This window comes from Gavialis gangeticus, unplaced genomic scaffold (genome assembly GCF_001723915.1).
Source record: "Gavialis gangeticus isolate Ggan-Ray unplaced genomic scaffold, GavGan_comp1, whole genome shotgun sequence".
Classification (NCBI taxonomy): domain Eukaryota; kingdom Metazoa; phylum Chordata; order Crocodylia; family Gavialidae; genus Gavialis; species Gavialis gangeticus.
The window spans coordinates 106,490,902-106,505,011 of NW_017729022.1; the positions used below are offsets into that span (position 1 = coordinate 106,490,902).

At 42.9% G+C, this 14,110-nt stretch overlaps 1 protein-coding gene and 1 long non-coding RNA gene across 4 annotated transcripts in view; one reads left to right on the forward strand and one right to left on the reverse strand.

Annotated features, from left to right (window-relative positions):
* Positions 1-14,110, forward strand: part of FBLN1 (fibulin 1) — a 149,347-nt gene that overhangs the window by 82,766 nt on the left and 52,471 nt on the right. For all 3 annotated transcript variants that reach the window (XM_019515931.1, XM_019515929.1, XM_019515932.1), the window contains 2 exons: positions 743-874; positions 995-1,118. In XM_019515931.1, the coding sequence (XP_019371476.1) occupies positions 743-874; positions 995-1,118 (256 nt within the window). The remainder of the gene's footprint in view (positions 1-742; positions 875-994; positions 1,119-14,110) is intronic.
* LOC109296516 overlaps positions 1-14,110 on the reverse strand; it is a 23,707-nt gene that overhangs the window by 521 nt on the left and 9,076 nt on the right. The gene's annotated exons all lie outside the window — the stretch shown is intronic.

Sequence of the window (14,110 nt, forward strand, 5' to 3'; positions counted from 1 at the left end):
TCAGGTCCCTTCCGACCCTAGAAACTATGAAACTATGCTAGCACTTTATTCTGGAAGAGCAGCAGTTCTCCCAGTAGAAGTGCCTGTATGCAATGGCCCTTGTGCCCTGTAATAATTTTGTACTCTGGTCACTACAAAACTTTTTTGCGCAGTTCTGCCAGCAGGCACCAACAGCTACAGGGAAGCTACCAGTGTACAGTGTACATGTACACTGATGTGGCTACTGGTGGCTCCATTACAGCAACTTTGCCAGCAGGAAGGCACCAGTTGAGAGCCCAGGCACATCTACACATGTCTTCTGTCAGCTTCCAGGTGGTGGCAGAATCCTCTCACTCAGGTAGTAAATGAAAGAAGGGGTTCTATTGCTGTAGTGGAGCTGTTAATGTGGATCAGCGTTTTTTAGACTCAAGGCACCCCTCAGCAAATGCCACCTCTTAGTTTTCACTAGGTGTTTGACTATGGAGAAATAATAATAATGCTAATGTTGCATGACACCCTGCAACACCCTTAAAAGGATCTCATGGCACCCTGGTAGAGAATCATTGGTGTAGATTCACTCCCAGTTCTTCTGATGGGTTCCTGCCAGTAAAGAGACCTATGGTTATTCCCTTTTATTGGCTCATGCCGTCTTCATCCAATGGTCTGTGACAATCTACTTATCTACAATACCAAATTATGGCAATGCTACTGCTGCTTCATCCTAAGGTGAACTTCTTAAACATGGTAACGTTTTTTTTTCCAGATATTGATGAATGTGCTTTACCTACTGGAGGGCACATCTGTTCCTATCGATGTGTTAATGTTCCTGGGAGCTTTCAGTGCACCTGCCCCTCTACTGGGTACAGATTGGCACCTAATGCACGAAACTGCCAAGGTATGTTTCATAATTGTGTAGAAATATCTGGCTAGATCATCATATTGCTTGGAACCTAATTTGAGATTTACTGTTTGAGACCTGCATGTGCTTAATCTTTTTATCTCTTCCATTTGACAGATATCGATGAATGTGCTGCAGAAACACACAATTGCTCATTCAATGAGACCTGCTTTAACATTCAGGGTGGTTTTCGTTGTCTCTCTTTGCAGTGTCCAGAAAACTATCGCAAATCAGGAGATACGTAAGTACTTTTTGTTTCCTTGAAGAACTACTTGACAGGCACATGTCCTCCCTGACCTTAAGGCAATGTTGATTAGATGGTTGGTGGATCCTGGCAATGATCTGCCCATGCACTTGTACACATGCACAAAAAGAAATGGGCAAAGCAGGATCTTCGCTTATGTATTAGACCTATCTTTTAAGACAAGCTATATTTATCACACCAAGTGTAGAGGCAGAGAGAGTCTCACATCAATCATTTTTGAATGCCCAGAATGATTATACCAGGCTAGGCTTGTGGTGGCCAGATAGTTGATAAAAGAATATTTAGTTTCAGTGCTCCAACTCAGGTGCTGCATCTACGTTAGATTCTGACTGCGCAGTTGTTACTGCACTTGCATACACAAGTACTAAATGACTGCGCAGTAACTGGTTACTACTGTGCAGTAGTGTCACGTTACGCTTTGTGCCATACGATACTACTGCACAGTAGTAACAAGTTACTGCACAGTCAGCATCTTGTGTAGATGTGGCCAGGAGATCCTTTCTGTCCCTAAGAATGACTCAATCAACTCTTTTACAAGCTTTTGTAGTCAAGAGAAAGGAACATTTAGTTTTCAGCTCCTTAATGCATGATCTGTACTAAAGATGTGCAAAATTGTCCACCATTGTTTATATCATTTGAGTTCCATGACTTTTAAAAAGCTTAGGAGCCCTATTGCAGATAGCTTGTTGGCAGCTGCTGGCTCTTGTCATGTTACCCTTCTCAGAGAAGATATAATCAGCATAGGGCCTAAAATACCAGGTCCACCAGCAACTCATTTACAGGGAGTGAAATAGTGCTAGTAATGGGGAGAAATCTTTGCTTATATCTGCTTCAGAACCAGACTCACTTTTTCCCCTTTAACTGATTTGTCAGCCCAACGTTTACGAGAGTTTATCTGAAGAGTGTGTGGCATCTCTAGAACTTTTCCAAGTATATCTGCTCTGGCAAGTTTAAATTGTCAGCTAGAGAATAAAGCGGACATGCTACAGTGCTCATAAATCTGTTATCCACTTACCCAATCAATGTGAAGATGTATTCCTATACACACATGATCTCAGATAAGATTAAGCACTCTTTATCCCATCTGTATAATGGAGCTATCTGCAAGGAGTAATTAATTAATATTTGCACTGAAGTCTGAAGAAATAAAATGCAATAAAAAAGACATGTCAGGTGATTTTTGTCATGATTGGATTGTTGTTGAGGGAATTTCACAGAATTAAAACGTTTATAAAATAGACATTGCTAATATGCTTTGACGTGTCATCAGTAATTAAATTCAAATAGCACTTGTCAAATAATAAAAAGCTGTGATACAGATACTTAGCTACTTTTTAGTTTGCTCATTCATTTATATCCTGAGGTGTTCATTATGAAAATGTAGATTGTAAAAATACCATAAAATTGCTCATTATATCCTTGCTTAGGATACATTTCCTTCCCTGAGGCTTAATTTTGTCTTTATCTGCTAAGATAACAAGATAGTAGAAAGTATTGAATAGGGAAGGATAATCCACTTGAACCAATATGCATCATTGCCAGTGCAGCAAGCCACTGAATGGGTGGAACAAGGAAGATAGAGCTCTTTGTTTACCTCCTCTCAAACCTTTTTATAGGCCTGCTGGAGTTTGGCCCTTTAGTAATGAAAAGTGGCATGAGAATGTTCTCTCCATTGTGCAAATTAGATTCTTAAGAACCCTTCTTTTTCGGACTAGCCTCTAATCTTAGTGCTTTTTTCCAGGAGTATTCAAGAGTTGCTGCAACTTCACCAACTGAATTTACCTTGCCAAATACTTTTCATGTTTCTAAACTATGTAAGAATTAAGCTGTCTGTATGTGACACAAGTCAAACATCTGTTATCACTGAGCCAAAAAAATATCAGAAAAGATTTTATAGATTTCATAGACATTGGGGCTAGAAGGGACCTCGGAAGATCGAGTCCAGCCCCACACCTGAAAGGCAGGAAGTCAGCTGAGGTCATAGGATCCCAGCAAGATAAGCATCCAATTTACTCTTGAACATGTTCAATGTACGTGCTTCAACCACCTCCGATGGCAGGCTGTTCCAGACCTTTGGGGCTCGGACAGTAAAGAAATTCTTCCTTATGTCCAGCCTGAAACGGTCTTGCAGGAGTTTATAATTGTTCAACCTCGTCATCCCTTGGGGCGCTCTGGTGAACAAACGTTCCCCCAGATACTGGTGATCACCCAATAAACTTGTAGGTGGCCACCAGATCACCCCTGAGCCTGTGCTTTTCCAGGCTAAAGAGCCCCATGGCTCTCAGTCTGTTGTCATAAGGTCTGTTTTCTTGACCTCTGATCATGCGTGTGGCTCTTCTCTGGACATAGTTCTGGCTATGTATCAGAAATCTATGCTAGATCAAGGTAGAACTTGGAAATATTCTTATAGTTGGTGCCAGATGTTTATTAATAAGGTTGCCTGTTACTTCTCAGTTTTTAATTGCATACAACTTTCATCTATGTGATGGAACCACTAGCCCAGAGGCTCAGGCAAGATCCCAGGATCAGTGGAGTGCAGATCCCTAGGGGAAGTGGGACAGATGTGGAAGTCCTGGCCTACATGGATGACCTTAACATCCTGTGCAGGGACAAGGACCTAGTGGAAAGAGTGCTGTACCATACCTAGGTATATGGTGTGGCAGCAGGGGCTAAGCTCAATGTGGACAAGAGCTCCTGCCTGGTACTGGGCAAGCTAGGAGACCTGCGGGGTGGGTCTCCCTCTCCCATAAAGGGGTAAAGATCCTTGGGGTGGAGTTCAACCCAGAGCTGAAAAGACAGAAGCATGGGAGAAGACTAAGCTAAAGTCAAACAGAAACTGGGACTGTGGAACATGTGTTGCCTGTTAATGGGGGATGCATGGAACTCCTGAGAGTGGTGCTGCTACCGGTACACTGCACTGGTCTTCCTCCATTATGGCAGACTGCCTATGACTGAGGCTGTGTAGAAGGAGATAGGAGATGGAATGGAATGGAAAGCAGGAACAGCAAACAGCTCAGACATGGAGGTAGGAGTGGGGAAGAAAAAGACGCCCTAGAGACAGCAGAAGTGGAGATGGAGCAAGAGAGAGAGCCAGAGAGACAGCCTGGGAAAAGAAATAAAATGCAGGGGCTGATGACTAAGAAGAAAAGCCTGATAATGAGGGAGGTGATTCAGAGGAAGAGCCAGAGAACAGTTTCCTGCTGTTAACACGTCTGGGCTCCAGCCCAGAGTGGAGATCAAAAGGTGGGAAGCAGTGGGGAAGCAGTAATATGCAAGCCTTCCTAAATGCGAGAATGATCCAGCAGCTTGCAAAAGCTACCAGAATGCAAGTGAGGAAGTGGGAAGATTCAACCACTTTGAGCAGTAGCACAGATGAAAGATACAGGTGCACTCAGCAAAAAGCAAGCATTGATGAACCTTAAAAGGAGAAGTGCATTCATTGTAAAACATGCACAAACAGCATTGACAATAGTTTTGCTTAACATCAGGAGTATCTTAACAAGGAAAAGATGAGATTCAACCACTGTTGAACCAATTAAGGCAGATACACTCTGCCAACAAGAATGTGGTATATCAAGTGAGAGGGATAATAAATACTCTGAGAAAAGTGATCTGGAAGTTTCAGTCCCTGTGGTATGAGTCCATATGGTATGAGTCACCTTTGAGAAAAGGTGGAGATGGAGAACATCCTGGTGGAGGGGCAAATGGGGACACAGCAACAGGGGTAGCAATATTATTCAAGAACCCAGAGCAGAAAGCAAAGAAGCTAAGAAGAAGTCATCAGTGGCCAATTGCAAAAATGATACTAATAGGGGAACAGAATTAGAAATTTCCAGTGTATGTGCACCACCAGAGAGGGAAGGAAGGAATGTATTGTTTAAAAAACTAGCAGTTTACATGGTTGAAGAGAGACCACTCTTCATAATAGTGAGAGATTTCAATTGTATAATTGAAGTGGATGACAGAACAGGAGAAGAAAGAAATGGAGTTTTAGAGAGCTCATCCATACTGTTGACCAATATAATAAAAGAAGAGTTGCTAAGATATGTGTGAGCAGGGGAGATGGTTTTCACTAGAACAGATTCCAGTGGAAAGAAACAATCAAGAATTAACTTTTTAGTTGTATCAAAAGAAATAGGCATAAGGAAGAAAGAAACTACATGTGGCCTTTAGTGATTACCACATGCTGAAGGTGGAAGTGAGTTTTAGTAAGAGCCCCATGAGAGTGAAGGGACTGCGGAAGTTAAATGTGTGGTTGTTACAAGATGAAGAGATATGTCAAGTGTACATAAGACAGTATGAGGGATGGCAAACACTGAAGAAATATTTTAGGAGTACCAGAAAATGGTGGATGATTGTGAAGAACAGAATGGGAGAATTTTTCAGGAAGGAAGACTGAAGATGCATGGGGAAAAGAAACAAAGAGCTAAGAGAGCTGCAAAGAAAGAGACAGGAGTTGTTAAAGAAAGGAAGACAGGTACAAGAAGAGCTAGAAGGAACAAGGTAAGAGTTAGAAACCTGGTTTAAATGAAAGTGTGGGAGAAAATGTTCTCAGCACAAGCACTCTGGGTGGGAGAAAACAAAGAGAGGTCCCGATACTGTTTGGCCAGAATGAAGGCAGCAAGAGGAGAGCTTAAACCAGTACAGGACAAAGGTGGTGCCTGGGTGGAAAAGCAGGAGGAAGTGTTGGAAGCAACAAGAAGATTTTACAAAGAGCTATATCAGAAGAAGGAAGCAGACAGGAAGAAGATGAAGGATTTCTTGGAAGAGATTGAAGAGAAAGTAGAGGAAGCAAAGAAGATGGAAGAATAGATGAGCTTAATGGAAATGGAGGAGTGTTTAGAAACCTTTAAAAGAGGGAAATCGCCAGGAGCAGACAGACGGTGTATAGAATTTTACGTGAAGTTTTGGGCATGGATATAGTGAAAGCGTTCAAGGAAATGGTGGACACAAAAAAAGCAGAGAGAGATTTTACAAGAGACACTGTGATCTTACTCTTCAAGAAAGGGGAGAAGGAACTCATGAAAAAACTGGATACTGATTATGCTTCATAATATGAACTATAAGTTAATGTCCAAGACACTAGCTTTGAGGATGAGGAGAAACCTCAAGATCACACATGAAGACCAGATATGTGAAGTACCAGGTAGAAGAATCTCCAAACCAAAGTGATCAGAGATACTGTCCCAATCCAAGAAATGAAAACAAACTCAGTTAAAGCAGAGTGGATCATGTTACATATTCAAGGTACTAGAAGAAATGATGTTCCCAGAGAAATGTATATGTTTAATAAGGTTATTTTATAGACAAGCGGAGAGTCAAGTCCAAATTAATGGGCACATGAGCGGGGCCTCCAAAATCCACACAGGGGTGAGACAAGGGTGCCCCCTGTTGTCACTACTATTTATGTGTGGCATGGAACCATTAGCACAAATAATAAGAAAAGACAAGGTCATAAGTGGAGTAAAGATACCAAAAGGGAGTGAGGTAAAATGCATACTATACATGGATGATTTAAATGCAGTAGTTAGACTTTTGATGGACAGGGTGCTAAAGCATACATCAGAGTATGGAGAAGAGATGGAGGCTAAATTAAATAGATCAAAAAGCACAATAATGGGAGTGGGAAACTGGAGGGACTTAGAGAAGTGGGGCTTTCAAATAAGAGAGAAAGAAATCAGAATGCTAAGGACCCCAATGGATGCTGAAGTGAGAGGTTAGCATGGGAAAAGGTGACAGCAAGACTATGGCAAATCCTTTGGTTATGGTCCAGAAAGACACAGTTCTTTTCCAGAAAGGTGGTGACAGTTAAGGCTGTGCTACTGCCAATTATTCTATAGACAGGAAATGTATTCCCACTGACGCAGCAGCAGATGATAAAAGTACAGAGGAAAATGTGCATGTTCTTCTGGAATGCTAAAAGAGAAAGGTTGGCTAGACTTGAATTGTACAAAGCAAGAAAGATGGGGACATGGGGCTCCCAGACTTGGGATTGTTTGCCTACACAGAATATGCAAGTGCGGTATGCAAGGTGGTAGTGGAGGGAGAGGGGAAAGCAGCATGCATCACCTCCTTTCATGCAGCTGCAAGTTTGAGGAAATGGGGAGTATATTACAGCTTTTGGAAGAGTCCATAGGCATGGCAACCACTGATTCGTTGCATCAAAATGGAAGGATTCATGCAGAGGTATAAAATAGGGTAAGGTTGGGCTGGAGGCCCTGAAGGATCATAAGAAATTGTTTAAAGCAGTAAGGGAGAGAGACAGGATGGCGCCAGTGGAAAATGTCACAGAAGGACAAATGAAGACGGTGTGGTGAGCAGTGGTGGGTAAACAACTAAAAGGTGAACATGCTGACATAATGTGCATAGTTGTAAGAAATATCTTACCTGTGAGAGAAGCGCAACACAGATGGGGCTTGACAAACTCATCATGGTGCCTAAGGGAGAATTGCAAGGAAAAAGAAACAGTGGGATATGTGTTTTGGGAATGTACATATGCAAAACAGGTGTGGGAAAGGGTCTGCTGCTTTCTGAGTGTTACTAAAATAAATCTGTCATTAATGCAGGTGATAGTGCTATATGGACTCATACCATAGGGACTGGAAGAAACATTATTAAGGACTTTATTAGTTAAAACTAAGAAAAGTAAGAAACCTCTTGGTGTTTAAGGGGTTGGCTTTCACTGAAAGAGAGTGCCTGAAGCTGGGGCTACATGAATGAACTGAAATACTACATCTTTTGGGACAAGGAAGAGATTAGAGAGGAAGAGGCAGAGGAGAAGTGGAGGAAAAAGGACTGGACACTTTATTGTTTCACTAAACCAACAGAGAGGACTGATGGGAGGGGCAGAAAGTTTCAGGTGGTTACTGAGGTAACATTTTTTTTCATGGGGTTCTGTATGAAGAAGTAAGAGTTTAGTTTTTGTAGGAAGTTGGTGTATGTTGTTTAAGTGTTTAACATGTAGCTTTACTCTTTTGATATGTAGTTGTTTCTGTGCTGTGAAGTCTTGGTAAAACAAGGATGCCCAATAAGTGTAGGGTGAAATATATATTTTTAATAAAATTTGTAAAAAAAAAAAAAACAAAAAAAAACAAAAAACAAAAAACAAAAAAAAAAGGAAAGAAAAGAAAAGATCCCCATCAGTATGTTTACTTTATATGGTCCATGTGTTTTATAGTCATGCTTCTTTTGACCAAATGCATGGAACACAGACTCACCATTACCAACACCCTGTTCCACCAGAAAAAGAGGCACAAGACATCATGGCAACACCTTCAATCCAAGCATTGGCACTTGATTGACTACATCAGTGTTCATGCCCAGGATCACAAAGATGCCTGCATTATCTGAGGTATGCTAAGACCTGACAATTGCTGGACCAATAACTGACTCATCCAGTCAGTTATATAATTCAAACTGGCCCCCAAAACGACGGCTGCAACAAAGGCAATGCCAATGGAAGATCAATGTTGAAGGGCTCGGGGACCCAATTAAGTGAGACCTCTTCCACCAGTGCCTCAGTGAAAAACTGGTGAGTTCTAATCAACAACAAGGGGAGAATGTTAGCAGTGCTTAGGGTACCCTGTCGTCAGTGCGTGCGAAGAGACACTTGGATTCTCTACAAGGAAACACCAGGACTGGTTTGATGAAAATGACTAGAAGCAGTTGATCACCAGCAAGCACAAGGCCTTCACTACTCACCAACTGCAAGCAAAAAGTTGGGATCAGCATAAACCTGTCTACATGGCCTTTGACCTCACGAAAGCCTTCACCCAAGAAACACTGTTGAGTATCCTTCTGAAGTACGGATGCCAACCAAAGTTCATCACCATTCTCTGCCTGCTTCATAATGGTGTGAAAATGGTGGTTTTCAATAACAGATCTATCACAGATCCCTTTGAAATTAAGGTAGAAGTTAAGCAAGGCTGCATCATTGCTTCAACTTCCTTTTCGCTATTCTTTACCATGCTGCTACATCTGACCACCAACAAGCTTTCAGTCAGAGTGGAAATAAACTACCGAATGGATGGGAAACTGTTTAATCTCAGCTGACCCCGAGCCAAAACCAAGACCATCAGATTGTAGCAGTCTTTCCTGCCCAAGTGCAGGGGGGCTGTACCTGATGATATGTAAAGTTCCTTCCAGCACCTGACAACTATGAAACCTCAATCATTGAGCTACAGGATGCCGCTGATGCTGTAGTGCATGCTCACTCAGAAGCAGGCCTTCTGGCAATACAGTATACTGAGGCATACGTGAAAGTGGGACTGATGCTTAGCATTCCAAATAATAATGTCCTCCATCAGCAAGCTCTTAATGAGCAGTCCCCAGCTCCAGTAATTTAGATTCATGGTTTAGACTCTGGAGAATGTTGAGTATTTTCTGTACCTCAGAAGCTCTCTTTTGCAGAAGGCTGACATTGACAAAAAAATCCAACATCACCTTAAAAGTGCCAAGTGTAGCCTTTGGATGTCTGAGGAAATAGGTCATTGAAGATTGTGACATCAGATCTGAAACCAAGTTCATGGTTTATCAAGCAGCTGTGAGTCCCACCTTACTGTATGGAGCTGAGATACAGATAACGTACAAGTCGCTGGAGGAGTACCATCAACATTGCCTGCAGAATGTTCTTTGAATCCAGTGGGTAGACAGATGCACCAACATTAGCATCCTCTCACAAGCAAACACCACAAGCATTGAGGTGATGATCATCTGACATCAACTTTGCTGGGCCAGCCACATCATCCAGATGTCCAATTCCAGATTCCTGAAGCAAGTTGTATTCTCTCATCTCAGTCAAGGTATATGCTTGAGGGCAGAAAAAGCACTTCAAGGATGTCTTCAAGGCCAGCTTGCAAATAATGTAACATCAATGCCAAATCTTGGAAGGCTATTGCCCAGGACTGACCCAAATGGAGGAAGATTCTGTTGCAATGACCTTGATACTTTGAAACTTTGCGACAACAACGGATAGAAAAACAGGAGTAGCAGAAACAGCGTGTTGTGGACCAAACCAAAAAACCCAGAGCCACCCACTCTGTATGGAAACTTGTGCCTGAGCTGCAACAGAATCTGTCAATCCTGTATGGGCCTCATCAGCCATCTTTGGACCCACAGATAAGACAATAATGGAAGACAATTATCCTCAACTGCGAGGGATTGCCATAGATGATGAGTTGGTTTCTATTACTGAGGACATGCTGCTTTTGGCAGAAGTTTAATGATAGACAGTATATTTAATGAGGTTTATTTGTATGCAAATGTAAGCTGAGGGGCTTTGTTTCCCATTCTGATTGAGGAAAAAACCTTGTCTTGTATTCTAATAAGTATGGTATTTCCTAAAAACAAAATCTCTATCTTTTGGTACCTCTCTTCTTTGCTTTAAAGAACCAATATCTTGAACATAAAATCCATATTCTTAATGGTTCTTTGTAGTTAGTAATATGACAAGTAATGTGACTTAAGAGAAAAGACAGACAAACCTGGAACACTGAACAAAAATCAGAGATTAATCCAGGAACGGTATTTTTTGCAACCCTGCATGTTTATTTTTCAAGACTTTGTGGTTAATATAATTGCAGAAGTTAGCAAGAGTCATAAAGAACCATTCAGAATTACTTCAGTGCAGGCCGTTTTATTTTTGCCTTGCTGTACTAATTTCTCTTATGCTCACCTCCCTCCCTCATACTTCCCTTCCTTTTTTTAATAGGTTCCTTGGTGTCCTTTTTTACCCACAGTGACACTTAATGGTAACAGTATGCAGCAGCAAATCCATGGTAGAATACCACAAAGTTGGATCATCATTCATGGTCTTGGTCTGCTAGTTTCCTGGCTAGTTAAATTTCCCTACCATATGATTTTCCTCTACCCACAAAAGGGAAGCGTTTAAGTGGCCTAAAGAGTACATTGGGATTTAGATAGTCATTGTTTATTGCCATTGTGGTACATGACCCCAGATTGAACTCAGGTCTTTGAAAGCAATAATATTTATTAACTATCCTTTGTGGTGATTTAATGGAACAATTAGTCCACATTAATGAAACCCAAAAATGAAGTGTGCAGTATGTATTGTGGACCACCAAATGTCATGTTTTAAAGAAAATCTGATTATTATTGCTATGAGTGCTCTTCTCTAAAACTGAGTATGAGAAATGGAAAAATGTGAAAACTAACATAGCTGAAATATCTGAAGAACATCTAATTTTTTTTTTCTTTCTCTTTTGTATGGCATCCAACATCAACTTTCAAATCTGTGAGTTGGATAAGCACATTATTGCTAAATGTGCAGATTTCATTTGCCCCGTCTGAGCATTTGGAAGATTGTGACTTTTGATTAAGTGCTGTGCTGTTTGTTGGACACTACATTCACAAAGGGGGCTGTCAAAGACTTTCATCTTGTCAAGTGTTGTTTTGAAATATCCACATTCAGATCTCAGTCTGTTCAGCTTGACCCATGCTTTTTTGTCAAGCATGACTCGTTTGGTGTTGATATAAAATACCGTAGGAATAGGTGTGACCTTTCCTGGGGGTCAGCCCACTCCATTGCTGGTCATAGGTTTGGTTCAGCATCTCCAGTCTCTTCTAGGAGCTTGTGGGCTTCATGTATAAGTGGTCTACAACTTTTAAGTCTTTTAAGCCTCCATCTGTTCTGGTCTTCAGTTAACAGTTGATCGAGCGGGTAACTTTCATCATCTCTTGCCTCCATTTCCAGTAATGATGTTAGGGTCATCTGATGCCGGAGAGTACAGGGAGTACATCTGTGTGTGTGTAGGCTGAGTAGTCTATTATTATGAGTCTCACTGCGCAGTATTAGTCTTTTTAGTGTGACAACTTCTGGACCATGCACAAGCACAGTATTCTGCTGGGATGTATACCATTGCAAGTGCAGTGGTTCTGAACACTTAAAAGTTGGCACCCCATGTTGTTCTGCCTAAACATCTTAAGGCAGCTGCTCATGCAGAGACTTTACTGCTAACCTTCTGAATGTAATAATTATAGGTGAGGGACTTAGGGTGTGCTCATGAGGAAAGAAGTTGTTATCTACTCCGATATTCAGCATGCTCTTGGCTTGACGATTGTCCAAGTGGAAGAATAATGATACTGATTTATTGATGCTCAACTTGAAGCACCACTTACAGAGGTAGTCAGCAATGAGTTCCATGTCGGTACTCAGTATCTTTTGCGGTTCTGTCATATCTATTCCTTGGGCTATTATGGCAAATGCTGAGGAAAGACAATATCCAGACCTAATCAAGCCTCAATTCTGAAAATACGTATGTATGTTGTTTTCATGTGTAACCCTTCTGCCAGACACAGGCCAGCAGCAGAAAGGGCCAGGTTTACATTCCAGGGTTCCAGTGAATTAAGCCCATAGCTTGAGCTCCCACCAAAAAATCTAGGAACACTGAATTTGACTGGGGTATCCCACACAGACAAATCCCCATTCTCACAGGCAGTATAAACCAAGACATACAAAGTTATTACTGTAGCAGGGCACTGGGATGTGGTGCCTGCTTCTTTGAGAGCAAGCAGCCTGAGGCTGCTTGCAGGTGGCAGAGGGAAGCTAAAGAGGGACTCACCTAACTAGAAGAGGGCTCAAGCTGGAGCTGTACAAGCTCAGAGTCTGAACCAGACAGGCAGTCTCTCCCTGGCAACCACAACGTGAGGAGCTCCTGGCTGCAGGGCAGCAGGGCTTCTGCAGGGACCTGGTTTGAGCTAAACAGCTCTGCAGGCCTGGGAACAGAGGCAAGTTCCCAGGGCAGAGAAAGACTGGGTTTACAGGCAAGAGGCCTTTTCATAGATTTCATAGACATTAGGGCTGGAAGGGACTGCTTTGTTTTATGTTAACCCCTAGAGGGTTTGAGGTGCCTACCAGAGGGTCCCTGTGCTCAGGGAAGGCCTGAGCCAGGTCCCAAGAGTCTGAGAGCCTTGAAAAAGGGGCTGTGTGTGGGAGCAGTGAGTCCAAAAGCCCAAGGGGGTTGAGTGTATGGCCTAGGGTATAACCCGTGGCTGGAAGGTATGTCCACTGGGAGATGAGGAAAGTGTGCCCTCTTAAAGCAGGAGAGGGCTGCTTCTGCTGTTGTTTGTGTTTGTGTTATAGCCTGGGGGCTTATGGTTTAAGTTACTGTTTGTATCCGTGATCAGTGTATTGGTTTGGGTTGAGACTGTAAGGGGTGGTTTGTGGCAATTTCATTAGTACCTGAAGGGCACATGATTGCCTTGAGCCTTTCCAGGCTTGAGCTAATGTTGAGTCCAGAGAGGGACAGAGGCTGCAAAGCCACACAGGGGCCAGGAGCCCGGCACCTGACAAGGGTGCAGTTACGAGTGATTGTTGAGCCTGTAGTGGGCACAGTGCTACATTAGGGCCACAAGGCCAGACGGGCCTGCCACCCAAGAGGGGTGCAGCAAGACAGGGGCCAGGGAACCAGCGCCAGAGGGGCACAGAGAGATGGAGGTGAGGGGCCCAGCAGACAGGCCCCAGGGACCCGGGGATCAGAAGGGACAAACTAAAGCTAGTGCCCCAAAGCCAGGTCCAACACAGTGGGCCCAGGCTAAAGGGCGTAGCTGAGAGGAAAGGGGCGGAGGCTGAGAAGGCCAAAGCTCAACAAGTGAACAACAATACAGTAACATCTGCAAGGCTTGGGGTGTGGTGCAGGGGAGGAAAAAGAGCCACACAGTTTGCCCATAAGGCTACAGGTGCTCTAGACAGAGCTAGTCAGGCTGAGAGGGACCTATCAGGCCTGAGGATTGGATTGAGACCCAGTGGGAAATTATTAGGAGTAAGACTCACTCTAAGGCTGCTGACAGCCTCCCTAAATCAACAAGGCGTGGTGGGCAAGCAATCTAGGGAGAGCGGCATTAGAGTCTGAGCTGGACAGGAGCTACTGGGCTACTAGGGGGCATCGTGGCCAGCCCTGTGGCCATGAGACTTGTCCCAGTTACCAAAACACAAACAACCCCCCCCCCCC